Source organism: Melanotaenia boesemani, chromosome 21 (genome assembly GCF_017639745.1).
Source record: "Melanotaenia boesemani isolate fMelBoe1 chromosome 21, fMelBoe1.pri, whole genome shotgun sequence".
NCBI lineage: Eukaryota > Metazoa > Chordata > Actinopteri > Atheriniformes > Melanotaeniidae > Melanotaenia > Melanotaenia boesemani.
Window position 1 is genome coordinate 19,324,142 of NC_055702.1, and position 23,149 is coordinate 19,347,290.

The 23,149-nt window shown below is 39.2% G+C and overlaps 2 protein-coding genes across 2 annotated transcripts; one reads left to right on the forward strand and one right to left on the reverse strand.

The window, feature by feature from the left end:
• Positions 1-446: 446 nt before the first annotated feature.
• Positions 447-18,009, reverse strand: tex2l (testis expressed 2, like). Its single transcript, XM_041973023.1, has 12 exons — positions 17,860-18,009; positions 11,065-12,500; positions 9,105-9,305; positions 8,233-8,566; positions 7,097-7,344; positions 6,768-6,917; positions 6,578-6,677; positions 5,851-5,986; positions 4,798-4,935; positions 4,258-4,467; positions 1,571-1,691; positions 447-1,491 (listed from the first exon to the last, which is right to left on the reverse strand). The coding sequence occupies exons 2-12, from the start codon at positions 12,457-12,459 to the stop codon at positions 1,333-1,335; spliced, it is 3,192 nt and encodes a 1,063-aa protein (XP_041828957.1). The 5' UTR covers positions 12,460-12,500; positions 17,860-18,009; the 3' UTR covers positions 447-1,332.
• Positions 18,010-21,158: 3,149 nt separating this feature from the next.
• On the forward strand, positions 21,159-22,592 carry neurl2 (neuralized E3 ubiquitin protein ligase 2). The gene is made up of 2 exons (XM_041974127.1): positions 21,159-22,121; positions 22,423-22,592. Exons 1-2 carry the CDS (start codon positions 21,353-21,355, stop codon positions 22,536-22,538), a joined length of 885 nt encoding a protein of 294 aa, XP_041830061.1. The 5' UTR covers positions 21,159-21,352; the 3' UTR covers positions 22,539-22,592.
• The last annotated feature ends 557 nt before the right edge of the window (positions 22,593-23,149 follow it).

The window sequence follows — 23,149 nt, forward strand, 5'->3', positions numbered from 1 at the left end:
GGCAAGAGTGAGAGTTGAACTCGCGGAGCGAGGTTCCCGAGCCGAGTGCGTAAAGGCTTGAGCTACCAAGTAGCCCTGTCAGCAGAGCATTTCTGATGCTTTTAACTGCTCCCGTTCAGGCATGCGCAGCACTTCACGTCTTCACATACTTCCCTTGTTTTGAAATCATTCATATGTCCTATTTTCTGTTCTTCCTTCCTCAGGAGGCATTTACAACAGTGAGCTATACTGGAGTGAAGTCAGTCTCTAAGGATTTTTACGGTTTCTGCACACACGAGCCCAAGTCACTCTCTGCTTCTTTCTGCTCACATACACATGAACAAGCACTACAGTTGTGAAAGGGAGATGTGGCTTGTTGAGCTTTGGAAAGGAAACTTTTTTTTTTTTTTTAATTCTTTAATTTTTAACATTTATTCCTTTTTTTCAAAAGCAAATACTTCACAGAATATATTGACAAAGTTCTCTAATGGCTGTTGAAAAGGCACAAAAAGGGAGATGTTTTTAACTTTTGCATTTAACAGAAAACATGGCTAAATCTTGAAGGGTATGACCTTGGCCATTTCTCCAAGGAGGCACCTCAAGCGGCCAGCCTGTCGAGGCTCAGCGTCGATTTCAATCTGGACGTGCTCCCCTTTGTTCGTCTTCAAATACTTCCCTTGTTTTAAAATAATTCATATGTCCTTTTTCTGTCTTTCTTTCGTTAGGAGGTATTTACAACAGTGAACTATACTGGAGTGAAGTCAATCTCTAGCACTCTGGTAGAACACCAGTCAACATTTCCCAGGAGACCGAGCAGTATAATTTACCCTGAAAGCTGGAATATGCACTTAGATCTGACTTTTGCATCAACCCTGCAGTTTGCCGGTCTAAAAGCAGTATCTCTGATTCAGGTGCAGCAATGTGTGTCAACAAAAACATCCCAATAACCCTTTGCTGGTACTGATGCAGCAGAATAAACACAAATAATTTTTCAGCTTTCATTTAATGAATTCATTCATCTCATTATCCAAAGGACATGGAGTTGTAAACATCAACTAAGTGAAATACATTTTCATTGTGATCATTCACTTGTAAACATTTGCAAATGGTATAACTTACAGCTGTTTCACAGCATTTAGTCTGACTGAACCAAAGCATTTAGTTTAGTCTTATAGATGATACAAATGAACATCTAAACATCTACAGTGCTAAATATTGGACTTCTAGAAACTCCTGGTTCAGAAATGAAAGTTTGGAAGTATGTCTAAGAGCTACTAAGATCTACAGAAATAAATTCATCTGAATGTAATGACACATTTTGACTGCTTTCCACTGCTCATGAACAATGAGGCACTAGTCACATCCTGCCCTGGTGAGCTCAGGCAGGATCTTCTCTATGGATTCTGTGGAGGAGCTTTGAGACCGTTGAGACTCAGACGCTTGTGGGCTGTCCACCCCGGAGTGCATCAGGGGTAAGTAGATGTCATCCATGTTTGGCAGCACAAACACTTTCTGGTGATGACAATAAAAGGAAAAACTAAAATGACAGAACTTGCTTTCATGGCTGAAGATTGATTTTCTCTTTCTTTACCTGAAATTCATCCTGGAGTTTCTTCTCAATCCATTCAGTTACATGGCAGAAAGTCACTTCCCGCTCCCCCAGTTTGGGACGCACACGTAGATCTAATTTAGGTGGTACACAGAAGCTGTACCTGCGGACAAAATTGAAATATAAAGCATTACATTTATAACCAGACTCAGAACTAGACCAAATTTACTTCCTGAATAGTAAATGTTTATTTGACATGAGATTAAATGTGAAAAGTGAGTCTCACAAAGAAAAACATAACCACCAGATGATGTAAACTAAGTTTAAGCATTTTAATCTGAGAACAAAAACAAAACACATCAAAAGAAATTTAACGTTTGTGTACGTAATTCACGTACAAAAATGTTAGCAGCACATCTTTGGGGTCCTGTAAGTTGCAAGGTGGAGCTTGCATTAATCTGACTTGTTTTCCAGCAGATCCAATAGCTGCTTGACTGTATTTTGTGGGAAATAACAAGCCAAATTAGTCTTTGTACTCTTTGGCATGTTCACAAAACTATGTGCCTGAAAAGGATTAATTTTAGATTTTAGATTTTACATATTTGAACATAATTAAAAAGCAAAATAAATAAATAAATAAATAAAATTAAATAAAAATAATGATAATGATAAATAATCTGGTCTACACTAGGTCTAGAAACGATGCTGCCTCAGTCAGCTTCTTCCAATACTGCATCCAGCTACAGCTTTTTCTTCATGTAAAAGAAGCACATGGCCAGTAAAGGAAATACAATGGTCTTAACACAAATCATTAAACTGGAATTAAGAAGCCTTTTTTGCAAGTTGGATTTGAGCTGTCATCACCTAAATTGCTAAGCTGAGCAGCCTCTGTTTGATAGGTATGAAAAGAGGCCCAAATGTGAAAATTATACACTGTTACAAAATGTGTAGTACCTGATTTACAAATGTGTTTCAGGTAGCTTCAGGTAAATAAAAACTTTTCACATCATCACATATAGATTTTTACTCTTAACTTCAGAGATGTGATCATTTTTGTGTTCAAAAAGCTGGTGCATATAAATTTGTGACATGCGTGTACACAAATTGTGTAATGTGGAACATGTAAGCTTGCATGCCAAAAGCTTGTCGCATCTGTGAAAGGAGCTTTTGGCTCTAACGTAGTAAGTTGAAGAACTGACTATACTCATTGCTTAATCTATCCCCACTATCTGATTCGTGCCAATTAGCACATATCTTTGTGTTTATCTTTGAAAGATTTTTGAGTGATTACTGTTATTTCATTCTACACTCATTGGCCATTTTATTGGGTCACCTGTTCAATTGCTTGTTAAAACAAATCACTAATCTGCCAGTTACATGGCAGCAACACAGAACATTTAGGCATGTAGACATGGTCAAGATGACTTGTTGTAGTTCAAACAGACTTTGAACATAACTTGTCTGAGTATTTTAGAAACTTATGATCTAGAATTTCACACACAACCATCGCTAGGGTTTCCAGAGAATGGTCCAAATAAGAGAAAATATCCACTGGCAGCAGTGGTCTGGATGAAAATGCCATGTTGATATCAGAGGTCAGAGGAGAATGGGCCGACTGGTTGGAGATGATAAAAAGGGAACAGTAACTCAAATAATCACTGTGTATAACCAAGTCATGCAGAATACCATCTCTGATTGTACAATATGTCCAGCCTTGCTGCAGATGGGCTACAGCAGCAGAAGCATCACACCGGCTGTCACTCCTGTCAGCTAAAAACAGGAAACTGCGGCTACACACAAAAACTCACCAAAACTGACAACAGAAAATGGAAAATGCTGCCTGATATGATGAGTTTGCAACATTCAGATCGTAGAGTCAGATTTTGGTGTAAACAAAATAAAAGCATGTATACATCCTGCCTTGTATCAACAGTTCAGGCTGCTGGACTTTGGCCCCCTTAATATCAACAGAGCATAATTTAAATATCACGGTATTGTTGCTGACCATGTCCATCTGTTCATGACCACAGTGTAGCATCTTCTGATGGCTACTTCCAGCAGGATAATGCACCATGTCACAAAGCTCAAATCATCTCCAACTGCTTTCTTGGACATGACAATAAGTTTACTGGACTCTAATGGCCTCCACAGTCACCAGATCTCAATCCAACAGAGCAGCTTTGGGATGTGCTGGAACGGGAAATTCTCATCATGGATGTGCAGCCAATAAATCAGCAACAACTATGTGAGGCTGTCATGTCAATATGGAACAAAATTTCTGAGAAATGTTTCCAACACCTTGTTGAATCTATGCCATGAAGAATTAAGGCAGTTCTGGAAGCAAAAGGGGTCCAACCCCGTACTTTAGGATGTACCTAATAAAGTGGCCAGTGAATAGACATGTTTTATTAAACTGCTTTCTGTCCATAATATCTGTGCCCTCCATATGCACACACAGCTGTCATTCCAGTTACTAAACTGATGAGCATTCATAGCTATGATGTATATGAGTTATTAAAGCTCAATCCCCTTTAATCTTTAATCTGGCTCTTAAATAAGCCTCAATGACTGATTTTTCTATGGAGCCAAAATATGTTTTTAATTCAGCTTATTTTTTATTTTGTGTATGTGTGTTGTGGAAGTTTATCGTGTAACTCAAAATGTTATAACTGGCTCTGCCTTGCTCTTCCTCATGTGTTGCTGTACTGGGTCAGTATGTCAGTTCATACCATATCCTGTCAGTAGGGGGTGGTGGGATGTTGATAACCAGTGTCCCTGACAGCTCTTGGACCTCCACAGTGAGCAGCAAGGGGGTGTTGGACATCTCTTCAAACTTCTTCTTGATGAACTCATTCTCTGTCGCCTTCTGGAAGTACTTGGATTTAGCGATTTTGTCCACAAATCTTAAAATCTTCCTTCCAGTCTTTCCTCCCCCTGTGCTGTAAGAGAGGATTAGAGTGTTAGCATGAGCCTACATTTGGCAGCAGATACACTGTTCAGATGCTGAAGTCAAAAATTTGAGGAGAGGTGTCGGTCTGACATGTAAATGAAAGCAAGAACCATCTGGAGTGTGATGTCAGTGAAGTTTATTTTTGGCAGTTGGAAAATGAGCATTCACAAGACAGAAGGGAAGAAATAACACTTCATGCAGCAGCTAAGACTCTATTTCATCTACTTCATAAAGATAAAAGAAAATCACACATACTCATTTAATGTCATTTAATGTCTCCAATGATTTTGTAACAGCATAGCTCAAAATAAGCAGTTACCCTTCAGTGGGTTGGGTTGAGCCTTTCTCCCCAACCAGACCCTGAGGCTCAGACAGAAGCAGGTCCTCCTCATCAGATGAACCTGCACTTGAGGACTCCTCATCACTGTCTGCCAACACACTGAGGATGGGCCTGGAGCTGGACGGGGGGGAGGTGAACACACACATACAAATGAAGGGTGGCGAGAATACAGGTGTTGACAGAAGCATCATTAATAGCATTTGAGATGTTTTTTATAAGAGTTTTTTTTTTTTTTTTTACCTCCATGTATATTTGGGCACATGCATTAAAACAAATCCATGAGTGAGTGAAAATGTCCCATGCCTATAGCTGTGTTTGTAAGAATTAACAAACATGTTAATGTACAACTTTAGATACAGCACAGAAACAGCTAATGTGAAGCTTTGCATGGACTTTAATCCCAACCTCTGCAGATTTATGACAAGCAGGTCTACGCTAATCAATGTAATGTGTGTAGATTAGAGTCTAGAGGGATTGGGGTGAGAGAGGTGTGTGGGTGTGAGTGTGCTGTACTCAGGATGAGGATGAAAATCCCTCTTTTAGAGCCATTCCAGACATCACTCACGTCATTCAGACTTGGCAATATCACAAAGCATTATTGATTGTGCATCAAAGATAGACACCACCAAGAGCTCAGCATTGTGTTTTTTTCCTCCAGTGTGGCTGTAGTTTGTAAGATATGCTTTACAGATAATGACAATAGAGAGGTGTTACTTATTTTATTACTTATTCTCTCAGAAGTACATAAAACTTTGTATAAGTTAATTCACATGATTACTGGACTTAAACACTAACAGGTTCCACCCAAAACACACTCAAAAACAGCTTCAGCTTCATAAACATATATAAAAAAGTGTAGAATATAATATGAAAACTGAATGTAGCACTATGCTACTACAATGTAGCCACCGTTAATGGCACAAAGTGAAGCTAAAAGAGTGTTTATGAAGTCTATTCATGAAGAAACAGCATCAAAGTGGACATCTTGGTTTATGTGTGTGAGCAGTGTGAGTGTCGGTGTATGTCACTGACCGTGGGCTACCGGTTATATTCAAACAGTGTGCCGTATCCTGACCTCCCTCTTTACCAAGCTTGGATAAATTGAACTTGGTCTGCAGGGTCATCTGCAGGTTGCCAGTGTAGACCAGCTGCAGCTCCTGCCACAGGCCTGTGAGGGGCATCACAAAGAGGTCAACGCCAGACTACTGAAATGAAGACAAATCTCCTGCATGCAGCCTAATCTGGACCCGCACTGCTTAGTGGGCAGATTAAACAGCTTTCACTGAGATGATCAGGCCTTGAAATTAAATTAATAATAAATTACAGTGGATTATAAGTCCTCTTTAGGAGCTGACCTGATCTGTGTAGGAAAAGGAGGGAAAAGCTGACAAACAGGATGATCTGTTAATGTGAGATTGTGTTACAGCAACATGGGGCAGAGAATATTGAGAAAGAGAAAAATTATAAGGTCACACACCTATACTTGTCCCATAAATTCCCTAAATTCATCATCAGAGGCTCAATCGTTGCCTGATTTGAAAGAACACAACAGCAAATAAGCACTAAAAATGTCGGAGGCGGTGGCCTAATGGCTGCCCTGTTCTGTGAGATTACGATGGGATAACAGGGTCTGATCTGATGCTCTACAGTGCTCAGCTGTAATAACATTAGCAAAGGGTCATCTTCTCACTCATCTCTTGCTGCTACACGTGTTTGCGGATTGATTTGCCTGCATGTTTAATCTCCAGCCTGTGCTCACCTCTGTGGTTAACCTCTGGTCTGGAGGTAGCAGTGATTAGGGGCATAGCACAGCCCATATCCAACTCAGTCAGCGTCAATTCATTCATGAAATAAGGCAACTGTAGAAAACAACAAAGAGTAAAGTTTAAAATGCAGTGTGTTTGTCGTTGGCCTTTTTGTGACTCAGTAGCTTTCACTACAGCTCTCACTCTGATTTTGCTGAGCTTCTTCTGAATCTTGTGGGAGACAGCGTCTGCCCACACTCTCTCTTGCAAGAAATCCCAGAAGATTCGACCAATTAGAGCATTAGCCCATGCAGTTTGGATTTTTCCAGGGTGCTCTGCTAGATCACAGGTACACTGAACAATAAGGACATGAGAAGAAAAGTACAGGTTTAGAACAATATACTAGAATAATATTTAGAGTATGCTGTCTTGTAGGTGTAAACATCAATCATGATCAGATTTTATTAAAAGCAATACCCAGCTCTGGAATCTCCAGGCAGCTTTACTTAATCTTCTCAGCAAATATGACTTACATTGCCTTTGATGGTGGGGCTTGCCTCTGTGCTGCTGCCACTAGGACTGGAAAGGGGGGTTGACTCCTCTGCAGCCAGGAGTCGAGCCATGTAAGAGGGGTAGCTGATTGCAGAAAGTCTCTTGGTGCTACTGGAGGGAGCTTTTATGGTGGAATGGGCTGGTGGTGTGGAGGGGGTGTCATCGTCGCTGCTGCCCACCCTGCTGGGGCCTCTGCTGTTTGGGGCATTAATACCCTGTGCTGGATCACCTGGAGGAACACAACACATTTATCTTGTAGGCTAATCATTCAATGTTCATTTATAGTAAACTATGTCATGTGTCAGAAAGCAAATCACACTGCTTTCTGTGTGTCTCAACAGAAATAAAATTAAATAATTGATTCTTATATAATGTTACTGTTGATATAAAGCTATACGCTATTATATTTCTAAATCAGCCTATAAGGATAAAATTTAGATTGAACAATGATGTATATTTCAGCTAAAGTTGCCTTAACACATTGCATTTCTTCATAAGCTCAGTTGCAAACTTTAAAAATTTTCTAATCATACTTGTCCTATTAGTTTTCTTGACTGTTGCAACCTTCAGCTGCACCCAGTGGTCAGAGATCTTTGACTTTGCAAATCATTGAAACTCCTATGGCAAAATCAGGCTTGCAATTTTCCCTTTTCCCACATATAAAGATATTTTTATGCTTTCACTGCTTTCAGATCTGCAAAGAGATATGCAGATATAACAGAAGCATCAATGTTGCCACGTAACATTTCTTTTCGGATGAATCCTCAGCCTTTTGCAGAAACTTGATGGAGCAGCAGCAGAGCAATCAAATAAACTAAAGTCTCAAAAGAGACTAAGTTTAATACATGACAGATAAAAAACATTTTATTTTAGGAACAGAAATGCACGTTTGTTCTACTAGCGTAGTAATATTCCCAAAACAAGGCTTGTGTCTGACTTTTTTTTTTTTAATGCTTTTGATCCATCAGATTGTGCATTCCCTTGGCAGGGATTGGCTTTGGAATGCAAAGAACTGGAGCATGTAATCCATAATCCACACACATGTAGTATTTGTATGGATGCCTTATCTAAAGGCCTTCTCTTTTCTTTCCTAATGCATTATTAATGTTTCTCATACCGGATCGGGACACACATCTGCCAGGCCTCTGTCTGTCCCCCTCCTTTTCCCTCTCTGTATCCATAGATGCAAGCAGGAGATGACGAAACCACTCTTCTTTCTCTCTTCCTGTGCGGCCAAAGAGGTATAGTATGGTGGGACAATCAGGAGATGGTTTAAAAGTGCTTTGATTTGGGTTTTCTGTGGCTACAGCTCTTGACTCCTCGTCCAGGTTCTCCATAGACCCTCCTCTATTACCCTCATGAGATTTGGACTCGCTTGTTAGTTGAATGCAGATGGGATATTTTGGGTTCCACACTCTCTTCCGAGCCAATACAGATGGCAGCAGGAAAACCTTCAGACAACATTGGCAGAGTTTAGATGTGTCAGACAAAAAGCTAAAAGAAAAAAAAAAAAAAAAAAGTAAAAAAAAAATACAAATTTTCCCACCCTTTGTTGTTTTCAGAAATGTATTGCTTGTGCATTGAGTACTAAAATGTCACCATAAATGTCACTAATAAATTATTCAAAATCATTCATTCATTTGTGTATTCATTAATTTGACATTGACGACAATAAACAAAGTTCCAGCACACTGATTCACTCATCTTTTTTAAAATTTATTTTTTAGTTCTACTAAAAAACAAGAAGCTTTTAGAGATTTTACTGTCACATTCACCATATTTTTTTAACACTCAAATTCAGCTTGCACACTAATCTAGCTGACATTTATGGTGCTGAGTGAAACATCTCATTAACTGATTTGGACCCACAAAGGATACATTAATAAAAAATGAATGACTTTTCCTCTTCTGCCTACACAGTTGCACGTCCTCACTCTCTGAATTACATATCAAAGCTACAGCAGCACACAGCTCCTAAGGGAGACATACTTTACTCTTTGCAAGCTGAAAGCAGCGCGACTTGATAAAGGTGGCTTCGTGGACTCGCTCATCGTATGTCGCCCTCCGGCTGATGTTAGTGCGTGGGTAGTCCAGACGGAGACAGGAGCCCTCCAGGGTCGCAAAGACGGAATGAGTCAGAGCTGGATGGCAGGTTTCTGGGTCATAATCATATATCTCATTTATCCAGCCCTGAAAAAGACAGGCAGAAAGTATTCATCTAAATCAACTCCAGTGAGAAATAAACACTTCATCTGAATTGTTCCAGTTTTGTAATCAGCTTGTAAAGGGATAAACAGAGCAAAATGTAGATGGGCTTCTTTTTCTGTAAGTTGTTTTTCTGTGGATTCCAGTGAATCTAGTATAGTGAGGTCTTAAAGCCGCCTAGCTGAAAGTTCATAGGAGCAGTCACATAAAAATTTTAATACTAAAGAATGTGCGTGAAATTCGGACACTGTGTCCCACATCTAACTTCCCAAGTAATGCATCTTTCCAGGCTGAGCAAACTCTATCTATTTTAATTTTTATGGTGGAAATGGTGAGAGGTAATGAATTAAAAAAGATTAGAACATGCTGAAGTTGTTGGGATGGATACAAATCCATCATTATGGTAAAGATGTAAGGAAACTCTAAAATATTTTTTATTGGGATTGTATGAACTATTCATAAGGAGTTCATCTAAGAAAGCAAACTACATACAATTCTCAGAGCATTCAAAAACTAAAGGTTTATGCTGTTTTTGCATGACACTTACAATGTATTCCCCTATTAGAGCACTTTGTATGCAGCTAAAGGAAAGATCTCTGAGCACACCCCAGTTGGCAGCAGCTGGCAGAAAAACAGAAATATTACAAGAGGGATACTGAATAAGGAGCAATCTTGCCTCCTCCTGCCTTGCCTCTCATGTAAAAAAACTAAAACAGATCATCCAGAATCAGAATCATGAATATTTAGATTTAAATTCCTACAAAAAAAATAAAATAAAATAAAATAAAATAAAAATAACAACAAAAGACTATTGAGATAAAACTCTGTTCATTCAGAAATATACACTTAAGTTTTTAGGAAGTCTCTGTCACTTCTCAGCAGCCGTCAGACTGAAAGAAAACTCCTAATGATTTGACTGGGGAATTATCTCATCACTAAGACAGTGAAGTTTTTCCTCTCACTTCTTTCATCCCCCAACCTGCTAAACTTACTGACAAATTACAGACCATTCCTACTTGTATTCCCTGCTAATTGCGTCTGGTACTGACAGTGTTTGGTTGGTGGCTGCTCTCTCCAGCAGCTCTGTGTCAAGCTCAGACAGAGGGAGAGCAGTAATTACTGTACCACTGCTGCTCCTGCACTTTTCATTATTGATGATTTTTATTGCATTCTTGGCAGCTCATGTGTAGTTGTGTGCCTTTTTGAAGTGGCTTTAATCTGAGGAGAAAACAGCCAACTAAGCTGCTGAAGCAACCCCAGACAAAAACAAACATCTTTGCAACAGGTTGCTAATAACAAAATGTTTAAATATAAATTTTAAAATTGTTTCTTTACTAACTTGTATGTTATGTGTAATTATAACACTAGTTCATCCTCTTACCTGGGGGCCTTTTTAATGCTTAGATGATGCATAGGTCAGTTGGTTTAACAACCAACCAAAAAGTGATAAAAAAAAAAACAAAAAAAAAACACACATATGCTTCTGAAAATTGTCAGGTACAAAAATACAAATACAAAAATAAAGAATAAGAGGACAGCTCATGACTTTTGTACAGTCCTATGTACTAAACAAATTATTGTTTGCATTTGCATTCACTTTGACAACTTGTAATTCATTATGGCATCACTTTTCTCTTTCACATGTTGAAAATGAAGACATGCAGGGAATGTATGAGTAATGCACAGGAATTGAAATGGCTGAAAATAACGTGTCATTTTGCTTCTTTACAACTCACTCATTTACCTTGAGGGTGTCGGGCTCTGTGCAGACGAGGCCACCCGTAAGCGTTCCTTCTGCAAATAGCGTCTGTGTTGGTTTGTTAGTAGGTGCCAAGCAGTTTGACCTAGAGGAACCCAATCGAATAAGAAACAGTCCCAGTAAAAAGCCCAGGGCCAATCCCAGAGCCAGGCCGGAGAAGTATGTACTAAGAGGTAGGATAAAGTAGCCGTAGGATATGACTGCCACAAAAAATAAACTCATACGTGGCAAAGGATGTGGGGGCTGGGGGACAGGAGATGTCCTAAATGAGTGTGCTGTTAGAGTCTGAGAAGCAGGTGAACTCCCTGCCTGTCTTTGAGTCTCAATGGCGAACACTTGCATCATGTCACCATCTGTACATATTTCCAGCTCTTCATCCCTGTGATGCTGTCTGTGGTGATGCACGGGACAGGGGCCATGCCGGATTCTTGTCAGGTGTCTCACCGAAGGCCAATCAAACGCAGGCAAAACATCAGCATCTGTTTTTCTTGTATTTCTCACAGGAGACTCAGAAAGAACCGTGTCCATGCTACCTTCCCGCCCCAAACTTCTGCAGCTGCTCTGGTGAACCATCTGGGCCTTACACTGGTGTTTGGGGCTACCTCCGCTTTCTTCTCTCATGATCTTACTGAACATGCTGCTCAGAGGTTCATGCATAGCCTCAGAGAGCTTCCTCTTGGTGTCCTCCAACTCCATTTTGAAGAAGCCCCCCTTTGTGCCATCCCCAGTTGGAGAGAGGGAACTCGGAGACGGGGGAGCAGTACGAGAGTCGCCATTGCTGCGGGTTTTTGTTTGGGTCAGCTGCTTCCACAAGTGGAGATTGAGCCGGGAGTCTGATTTGGACTGAGACACCTCAGGTTCTGAGCGGGAGAGCTCTGTGGAGATTGACTTCACAAGGTTGAGAAAAGGCTTAGGTCTCAGAGTGGAGCCCTCTTTCAGCTCAAGTTCTGTAGAAAGTGACTTAACTAGACTTGCCAGGGGCCGATGGGTGGGTGAGGAAGGACCGGGGGATAGGAAGCTGGGTGCCATGTTGGAGCAGTTCCCCAGTGAGCCAGGGGATGAAGGAGAGAGAGGGACATGGAAAGTTTGTGACTTCAAGCCTCCATCATCTTCAGCTGAAAGCTGCCTCTCTTTAGAGAGTGATATAGGTGGGTAGTCCTCATCACGGTCAAGGGAGAAAATTAGCTCACTTTCATCCAAGCTGTCCCACTGCCCCTCTGTCCCAGTCAGCTGGATCACAATTCCACGGGCAAGATTTCTCTTTGTCCCAAGGGAGGTGGAGCCAACTGGGGAGAGGCTGCAAGGCTCCTGTTTTGGTCTGCCACCCTCTTTACCTTCATCCTCACTTCCTCTTTCCCCATTTTTTCCACACTCTGCCATTTCTTGACTTTACATCTCCAAACCAAGGCACCTGTGTGTCACTAAAAGAGAATTAATAAAGAACACAGTCAGCTACATGATTAAGCTTTTGAGGCAGAACATGTAAAAGCAGATAAAGAGAGGAAGGGCATCTTTCCTTAACTTGTGCCTCATTTTCACAGAAAATGCTTACTAGCCCCAACTGTGCATTAATGTGTGACTTTCGCTCGGTTTAGCTTTGAAGAATTATGAAAAGCTACATTAATCTCAAAACTTGGTAGCCTGTATCACAGCCAAAAGCACCTCTCCCACAGCTGCCGCTCCACATAATGAATGAGATTTAGAGGCTTGCAAAAATAGACAAGACAGACTTTCTCCCCAAAATGTTGCACAAACTAGGGCAGCTAAAGCTTGGATCTGATGTGTTCTGGGGTTGACTGGATGTTGATTTTAAATTCAAGAGCAAAGAACAAGGTCATGAAAAGAAAGCAGCTTCATTTAGAGATAAATATAGTCTTTGTTTTTCTAAATTTGTCAATTTTTTCAATTGTAATCTAAAAATAGTACATGTTTTGATCTAAGGAATTACTAGACTTGCTCTCTGAAGTAATACTCGGTATCTCCCCGCCTCATCGCCTAAAGAGTCTACTATGAGCTGAGAAAACACACAGCCACAACGTTCCCTGTCATGTCTTCTCAAGCTGCTTACAGTGTAACTTATGTAACTTGAGATGAATGGTGAGAAAAGTTCAAAGATGTTCTCTGTCATATTGCATATTTCCCCACAACATACAACCACCACATCTAAAATTGTTAACATGCTACATGCAAAATCCCATCACAGACCAGAACTGTACTTTTAGCTGTGACTTTATGAAAGAAAAGAAGCACTTTTGTATCACTGGAAACAAGGTGGAAACCAGCACAGAGGCCAAACTGGAACCCTTTCATTTTCCATCCTCTCTATGTACAAGTTTAACCTTACTTCTTCACTGGTCAGATTTACGTAACTATATTACAGAATTGTGTGGCACAATTTCATCCAATTCAACAGCAGCTGGCAGATTCAAACTAATCTGCTCTCACTCAAAATGGGTGGAGTTTGGGGGGGGGGGGGGGGGGGGGGGGGGGTAACCTAACCGACACACAGGCAGGCAAATCAGCAGCACTGACTCAGATTATCACAGGGTTGAAAGAGGAACTACAACATGCAAGGTGTTAAATGCACTCACACACAACAGACTAAACTACTATTAAGGTGATGCTTGTCTTTTGAAGCTGACTGTAGAGCTCCAACACTATAGTGTTGAGTTATTATGTGCACTTAGGAAGCTGTATATGGACTTACGCTGCTGTACTTGTTTGCACTAAGCCACATGTTCTTATATCTATCACTGTAACTATAAGTCGGCTTTTTCATAACTTTGATGCAAAAGGAAATTAAATAAATATATCTGTAGTGAAAGGATCAGATTAGGAGCTTAATGTACATATTTTAGTTGAGTAGTTCAATATTCATCAGGAAGATGCTTTTTTGGGACAAAAGATATAGATTTATCCAACGTCATGGGTTGAAAGCACAGGGGTTGTTTGGAAAAGCTAAGCTCCTAAGCAGAGGTGACTAGGGAGTTCACTTTACCAGTCTCCTAATATGTTTTATCTTTTTATTTTCATTTCCCACAGGACCACGAGCCTTTGCCAAAAGCAGATGCTTGTGGATCCACTCTGGTAAAAAGTTCAGACTGAAGTCTTATTGAGCTCCAGAGCAATCAAAATCTCTGCAGTGCTCCCTTCGTGTCTCAAAATAAAAAAATCTGATCACTTAAGATGTTTCTCTGAAAACTGTAGAGAGAATATAAATATATACACCCAAAGATTTGCCTGCACTACATCTTACATCGCCAATTAAGTTATTTACTTAGAAATGACAGCTAGCTTAGTCTGGGACAGAGGTCAGGCATGATTATTTTCCTAACTTGGATCACACTGTTTATATCAATAAATCCATCATTGTAAACTGCTTGCATTTTGCTGTACTTTGTACAGTGAAAATAAAGAAATCTTTAATCCAATATGCCATAAGATCCTGACACTTCTCCTGACAGTGGGTGGTTTAAAGTGTCATCTCTGTCAAATTATTACTATTATTATGTATTAAGTCCAATGAAGCAAGCATTACCACGATGGAGGAGAGCATAAACACCAATGTAAAACAAAAAATAAAAAAAAAAATAAAAAAATAAAAAACCAGTAAGTCCATTTAGAAATATCTCCTCCATTTTCTACGAGTCTACATCAAAACTCTGATGCAGACTTGCAAAAACATCAGAAATAATATTTTGATGTCTAAGTCATTCTATGACTGAGTCAACAATAATTTACTAACATAAGTTTGTTACAATCCTATGCCTGCCAGTAGTTTTCCCCCTTGATGTGTACACAGCCATTGATTGAATCCTATATGTGTGTCAAAGCTTTGAGTTTATCAGCCCTGATTGAATTGGTTGGCTAATGCACAGGGTATTAATATTTACGAAGGGGCAGTTCTGATGGCTTGGGCTGAGATCAGAGAGAAACTCAGAATGGTCTCAAAAATAGCTAGCTAGCTAAGTATCACATGGAGCGCAGGCTTTTTAGCTTGTGGGACAGTGTACTCCATTCTGTAGTCCCAGCATTTCTACTCTACGGCCACATCAACACAGACACAGTGGAACAAAGAAATTTAGCCATCTCTTTAACGTAAACTATATTTTCATCCATTTCACAGTGCTGCTATAAAAATGAATGTGAGTACTGGTGTTTCCACTGATTATACTCCTCCTGGTTTTTGTAACCTGCTGTGCAGATAAAAAAAGTGCTACAGGGAAGAGTGTGTAATCATGTCTGTGTCTTCAGGATTTGAACAACCCATCACATCCCAGAAAGACAAATATTGCAAATGTATTGCCTAGATATTGTACTTGCTTGGTATTCTTCTAGCCGCGTTCCTGCAGTGTAGAGGTGTCACTTCTCTGCAGCATTAGGACTAACGTGAATCCAGCTTGCCTACAGAGTTCTGTGACCAGTGTATCAAGCAAAGTTGCAATTCTGCAATTGTAGGAAGTTATTTCAATACCTTGCAGTCCCATATTTATTGGTATTGATGATTTAACAAATACAGTATTTTAATGGAAGCTGTGATATTACAGTTTAAGGAATTAACTCCAGTCCTTGAGGGTCGAAATCCTGCAGGTATTGAATGTTTCCCTGCTGCAACACACCTGATTTAAAAAAGTGGATCTCCACCAGCTTGTTGTCAAGTTCTGCACAAGTCTGTTAAGGACCCATTCATTTGAATCAGGTGTGTTGCTGCAAGGAAATATCCAATACCTGCAGGATACTGGCACTCGAAGACCAGAGTTGGTGATCCATGCAACACATTGGCCTCACTGCACACAAGCCCAATATTTTTAATAACTGGTAGCTGTTTTCACACATGAACACTGAGGACTTTTTTAAGAAAGCCTGAATAATTTTTAACTCGTCTTTTTCAGCAGTTGCTGCTCACAGAAGCACATCACAGCAGGAGGCTTTCTGGTGGAGATAAGCTCTCCTGGCTGAGACTGTGAGGGAGGAGGTGTTGGGGAACGGCTGTCAAAACTGAGCAGGAGGCAGCACATAATGTGGAAATCACTTTGTTTACTTAACATGTTCAGAATAGCAGATAAGGCTTCTTACTGTCTTTATATTATAGCTGTAATTATATACTAATAGCTAATAAAGTTATACTACTAGTGGGGAGCAAGCGGAGAGCAGCATAAAATGTTTGCCTACATTTCCATGTACTGATTATCCACTGACGTTCCAGAGATTTTAAAAGAGATCTGGGTGGGAAATCTCCATAGGATGGAGCCAATGCAGCAGACATTTAGGCTGACATGCCACCACTATGAAACATGTCCAGAACAGGAGCTGGGAGTGAAAACAGCTTATGACTGCAGGAAGGTGGATGCTACCTGATGACTGTTACTAAGAAAGCAGGTTTAAGGCTCCTCCACTTTACACTGACTTATGTTATTGAAAATGGCTACATATCCAATCACAATGATGTTAATTTGGTAATAGTCATTTTTTCTTCTTAATATATACATGCAATAAAATCTTAATAATGTTATGAAGCTCTTTTGTAATCTTTGTGAACTCCTCTGACTTGATCCCATGTTTTTTATTGGACTGTCTTGTTAAAGGTATTCAGCTGTAACAATCTCAAAAGTCATGCAAAAAGTGTAAAGAAATCTGATATTTCCAAGGGTCTGTCACTTTTCTGGACTCATTTTTGTTGTGGCAATCAATTATTTCAGGTTCTTCACAAGTAGCATGTTATGCTGCACACATTAAGACCTCAGGCACCCTCTGAACTGTTCCATAAACTTCCATATCACCAATACATCTACAAATCTACTCTGAGGCTGCAGCAAAGCGTGTGATCAATTTTACAGTCTTACTGAGAGAATGAATCCGGCATATGGCTTTGTATCTGTGTGTATGGGGTTTTTGTGCCCTTTCCCCTCCCACCCATTCCGATCAGACAGGAACAGCAACAATCTCAGATTAACATTCATGTGGGATTTTAGGGTGAAATCTGACAAATCACACAGCCGGATTATGAGCTAAACCAACATTTGGTGGGGTGTGTTTCCAAGCTAGCTCATCTCTGTGACCCAGTGCTGATTGTTATTAGTAACTTCACAATCCCAGAGTCCCTTTGCTGGCAGTGGGCTTAAAGTCAAACACAGATGAATGACAAAGGGCAGAGGGCTGAAAATTGTATGACTCAAATCTTACACAGCCTCTGTAAACACTTATGGGAGATATTGGCATCTGACCTAATGCAGCTCTGCAGTCTGGACATGACCCAAGAATCATACAAAGATACCAAACTTATTGTGTATTTATTGATTTTTAATGGTTAAATATTTTAAAAGGACATCTGACCTACCTCTTTATTGAGATACTTTGAACTAACTAAAAGATACAGTATTCCCTATATTTTCTACATTATGTGAGCTCTCGTGAGAATTTCTGCACCAATAATGTGCAACTAAAACCGATGAACGGTTTATAACAGGTCTCAATAAAGAGTAATAATTTAAAAAGAAAAATAAGCAGTTTAATGAGCTGGATGTAATTTCCAAAAGCAATTATGCATTACAAAATATATCAGTAAGCAATGCAGCATGCAGCTGAAATTGAGGTCAACGCTTTCACTCCAATCCCCCTCTGTGGATCATCCAGAAGAAGAATGGTGTTACATGGACGCGACATCACAAGTGGAACTTGAAAGTGAGGATAAGTAAAAGTGCATCACTCACAGCATCACTTTCAATTAAAATGGAGAGAAATGAAGCATGTAAAGTGGCATGAGAGGTGATGTTCACTTACCGGAAAGGTTGTTTTGTGTGTGTGTGTATGTGCTGAAATGCGCCTTAGACCCGCCAGTCGGTGCAGGCTACGGTCAGTTCTTGCTCCATTTGCGCGCGTAAAGGACCGATAAATGAGAAGCCTCCGTCTCTGTCTCTCTTTTTTCTCTTTCCCTTACGCAGTCACAGGCGCGCGCACGCACGCCTCCCCAGTCCAGATGTGTCACGCGCTGAAGCGAATGACAGCGAGCTCCTCACGCTGATTACGGGAAGCATGGCCGCGTTGCATGATAATCCAGATTAAAGAGTCGTGCAGCCCCAACAGACGCAACAAAAATGTGCATAAATATAATATATAAAGTATAAATAAATCTAACATTAATCTAACTGTGTTACACAGAGAACAGTAAAGCTACTGTATAAAAAAATGATGGACTAATCTCATGATCATGTGCAGCGGTATCCTGGTGCTATTACTTTTGTTTTTGTTGGGCTTTCATTTGTGGGCTTACTGGGGAGAAAATAGTTACTGAAATGTTATATAAAGCAGAATAAATCGCCCCTCTTTTTCACTTTCCTGTCCCTACCTACTGACCTATATAACTTAAAAACCTAGAAATGACAGTTTGAGGAATGGGGTAAAACGTTATGCAGGCAGTAAGATGCAGTGACCCCCATCCATCACTGGCTTGAGAAAGAGACTCATATGATGACTGTGTGACAGAGATTAATACTAATTAAGCTTAAATGGTTTTAAATAGCCCTATTAATGCTCTATTTGCAAATTCAATATTTCATTAGTGGTCTACTATAACATTTTAATTAAAAAAAAGCCTGCCTCTTTAAAGTAACACTACTGAAATTTGGTAGATTGTAGCACTTTAGCGCCCCCTGTCTTACCTTGTCTTATCTCTTTTTCTGTCACTTTCTGTCTTTTTATTCTAGCTTCATCTGTTAATGCTCTCTTGTGTTTCTCACAGCTGGTTTTTAAGTAACTTTACTGAAGATGATTCGCATCCTCGCGTCTTTTAGCTCCAGCTGTTTTTGTGGGTAAAGCTAATGATAAGAGCCATAGCTGCTTTCTTGTTTTACTCATCTAGATTGCAGTTGCTAAGCCAGAAGCCGACATTAGTATGCAATTTGAGTAAATTTTAACTTAAGCTAACGTTTTTGCTTCAGTCACCAGGATGTCTGCAGCCTTTATGATAAGACAACATAAAATAGGTTTCTACTCATTTTTAAAATAAACTAAATTAGAATTTGTGGTACAAACTTCCCAGAAACTGTTCTTTATCATCTCAAGACAACAGACATGACAGAAACTGGATTTGTTTCTGTCGTGTCTAATTAAGGAGTTTTAACCACAATAATGTTAAAACTTGTAATTCAATCAATCAATCAATCAGTCTTTATTTATAGAGCACTTTTCATACAAAAATGCAGCACAAAGTGCTTTCCATGGTTAAAACAATGCCCCCCCTCCCCCCCAACCACACACACATACACACACACACAACCCCCTCCCTCCCCGTGTCCTCTCACATACCAGTATGTACAAGCAAGCATACACATACACATACACACACACATACTTGCACATATTAAAAGACTAATGTGAGGTTGAGCACAGATGAGCCAGGTATGGAAACACTATCACAGGGAGCCATCTGCTCCAACTCTCATTGGAAAAAGGCTGTTTTTGAGAAACAGTGGTGCAGAATCACTTTGATATTATACACTTGTGTAATAAATTATTTACACTTTTACTTAACAAATACTCATAACAGACTTGTTAAGCCTTTTACGCCTAATGCATCATATTTAATACATAAAGTTTCTTAGACCTATTGCATCACCGAATGGTTAAAACTTTTCTGAAAACTGTTGTTCACAATCTAATATGTGTTTTGCCTCCTGGTGGATACACTACAATTGTTCTGACATCACAGAGCAATATAACATAGATAAGTTAGTTCAGTTTACATACATAATTAGTTTAGTTTATTTATTTATTACATTTAGTTACAGGGCCAAAATAAGAATAGATTATTCTAACCATTTTATTCTTGTAAGGCATAAAAGGACAAAAGTATTTCCCTATAACCCCTTAATGTTTACACTAAGAACAAAACCACAACTGAAAAAGGTTTCTGTACATATGTTCCTGTCCTTTGGACGACAATAATGAATGTTTAGATATGATGTTAATCTGTCCAAATTGCAATGGGTTAAAACTGCTATTGTATAAATGCATCTTACATAGTTTTTTTTTTTTTTTACATAGAACGCTGTCAATTCATTAATGACTTAAAATGAGTATTCTGTGTATGATTTACATTGTCAGTCTCTAATCTATGATTGTAATATATAGTTTACAAACTCTAAGGTAAAAAACAGTTAACTAGGAAAAATGGATGTTGTTCTGGTTGTGTGTAATGTCTACTGTGTAATAATTCAGTGGGGCTTCAGTTTATGGAAAAATAGTCTGAAACCAACTGTGTAAAAATATGTATTTAAAAAATTCATTTGCATGGCAACCTTATCTACACATAGCAATTCACAGTTCATGTCACATTTGCTACCTTTCCTTTTTTTATATAATAATTAAGTTTTAGTTAACTATATAGTTATTCTGTCTTAATATACAATCTAAAAATTCAAATATAAAAAAATTCAATTCATTATTATGTCCAAATGGCAAATTGCATTATATTACACTTATTATGTAGCTAACAAGAGCTATTGAATGTGGATATATGGACATAAAAATATAGGATAAATTTAGATTAAAATAACATGCATTGTCAGTCAGTCATAAGCAGGATTCTTACGGATTATATCATGCCATAAATGAAAATCCACATTATGCTGATGCTGAGAACTATATGCATGCTTACACCTAATTAATATAATGTTCACAAATGCCCCTTTTGAATAAACTTCCTTGTCATATTCTTGTCATATCTATTATCCTAAAAACTCTCCAACAACCTCTTTTTTTTTTTTTTTTTTTTTTTTTTGCAGCTTCACATAAGAATGAAAGCCAGGCTTTATTTAAATGGACTATATTTAGAATACAGCTACAAAAGGTTCACAGTTTAACGTATCTCCCTGGCAGATGGTATTATGAATGAAGCCTAGAGGAACTACATTTTTCTTATTAACCCCAACTTAATCTGTGTATGTTGGTTGTGTGTGTCTGTGAGAATGTGAGTATTGGCCAGCCCTTTAGCACACTCACACACATATCTTGCCATCTGTTGACATATGCAGTTGTTCAAAAATAGCCCTCTACCAGAAGCTTCCCTGAGTGACCAACAGACCAGCAGAGCAGACTCCTTACTGTGCTTGTGCTACTTGTTGTGTCTCTAAATGGACCGCATATTGGCCAACAGGGATTGGAAACTATCGCAAAGTAGTTTGATTTGAGAGTTTCTGTCAGTTTAGATTTCTTAAAGTCAGTTGTGTTTCCTGAGCCAGAGGGTCTACTTTAGTAGTTGCAAACTAAGCTGAAAATGGAGCCTTTTTCTGACCAGTTCATGGAATTTCACCCCATCCATGGTATCAATGTCAGGCTGGATCACTCAGGAACCCAGGCCACACGGATAGAGAGCTTTGCCAATGGAGTTTGTTTTAGTAAACACCCGTTAAAGCCTGGAGAGATATTCCTCATAGAGATTGAAGATAAGGAGCTGGGCTGGTGTGGACATCTCAGAGTCGGCTTGACCGCGAGGGACCCCAAGAGCTTAGAGGTGGTGCCTGAATATTCCATCCCAGACTTGACAGAGCTGGGAGACAGCTGGGTGTTTGCCATCACCCGCAACCATAATAAAATCATTGAGGAGGCTGAAGTCCCAGGAGCTGGAGAGGGAGGACTCGCTGGGGGTCACAGGCTTGGGTGGGGAGAAGCAGAAAATGGAGCTGGAGGTCAGGAAGGCGGTAACAACACGAGGCCAAAGGCTTTCTTCACTGACACTCACTTGTACATTGACAGTATTCGAATCCCCAGGGACAAGCTGGTTGGTCGTAGCCGGCCTGGACGCTACAGTCACATCTTAGATGACCTTTATAAGACCAACACCTTGCCTCCTACAGCTAGACGCAGCAGAATAGGAGTCCTGTATGTGCCCAAAGGCCAAAACCTGGCTGATATGCACATCGTAATCAATGGCGAGGACATGGGAGCTTCTGCCAAAGGAATACCCGCTAGCCAGCCTCTCTATGCTGTGGTGGATGTTTTTGCTGCAACAAAGTGTGTTCGGATTGTCCAGGTGGAGTACGGCTGTGAGTGTCACCATGATACTTTTGATATTGGGTGGATTGTAAAATGTCTGTCATAACATTTTGTAGCTGAATGAAAACCGTTAGACTTGTTAAAGTAGAAAGTAATATATAATATAATATAATATAATATAATATAATATAATATAATATAATATAATATAATATAATATAATATAATATAATATAACAACAACATTGAGCTCTAAATATTTTTTTAAATGATGTACATTTATTAATCTATTTTAAGAAATTCCACTCTGCCATTATTACACTAATCAGTTGTCTCCCTCTGTTACTCCAGTCTCATCTTTGCAAACATTGTGCAGGAAGGCCATTCAGAAGTATATCGTCCACAGGATGGCAATTGACTGGCTGGAGTTGCCTGAAGCACTGAAGCACTACTGCAAGTATGAATGAAGCATGTAGATCTGCAGTGAAAAGGAGCATCAGCACTTTCCCAATGTTCTACCCTTAAATCTGAATGTATTTTCCAAACTAAACTGGTATTACTGTTTTTAATTTTTGAAATAAAACACAAAGTTATACCAACAGGATAAATGTTGCATTATTTATCTGTGTTTGTCTATGTAATAAACTTTCTGTGTTATTTATATAGATTGTTTTATTTATAAGGTCTTGAATCTTTGTTTTTACAATATATAGTTTGTGAATGCTGTATTGCAGCATCTTAGAGGTCTCAGCTGTGAAAAAACAATATGAATATTTTATTACAACAAACCCCCAAAGCAGAGATGACAGTGATATTTTTTCTTTTCCTGACTTATTAAAAGGCTAAAATTAGACTGACTGTGGTGACTTTGTAAAGCTGCTCCAAAAAAAGATGAAGAATGCAACAACTGAGTAAGAATAATGGTGACACAAGTGTGTTTATTGACAAAATAAACTATGGGTTATTCCCATAACATAACAAATACACTATTTTTTTAACTGAATAATGATCATCTGATAACTGTTTGAATGTAAAGTTCAGCTTGTTTCCAGCATATTTTAGTCTTTGTGTTAATTCC

Excerpts from the sequence above, each read along its gene's own strand:
- tex2l (XM_041973023.1), bottom strand. The coding sequence starts at position 12,459 with ATGGCAGAGTGTGGAAAAAATGGGGAAAGAGGAAGTGAGGATGAAGGT. Across the intron at positions 5,987-6,577 it reads ACCAGAGGTTAACCACAGAG|GCCTGTGGCAGGAGCTGCAG; the intron begins GTGAGCACAGGC and ends TGCCCCTCACAG. Across the intron at positions 4,936-5,850 it reads AATATAACCGGTAGCCCACG|CTCCAGGCCCATCCTCAGTG; the intron begins GTCAGTGACATA and ends CCCCCCGTCCAG.
- neurl2 (XM_041974127.1), top strand. The coding sequence starts at position 21,353 with ATGGAGCCTTTTTCTGACCAGTTCATGGAATTTCACCCCATCCATGGT. Across the intron at positions 22,122-22,422 it reads TGTCCAGGTGGAGTACGGCT|TCTCATCTTTGCAAACATTG; the intron begins GTGAGTGTCACC and ends CTGTTACTCCAG.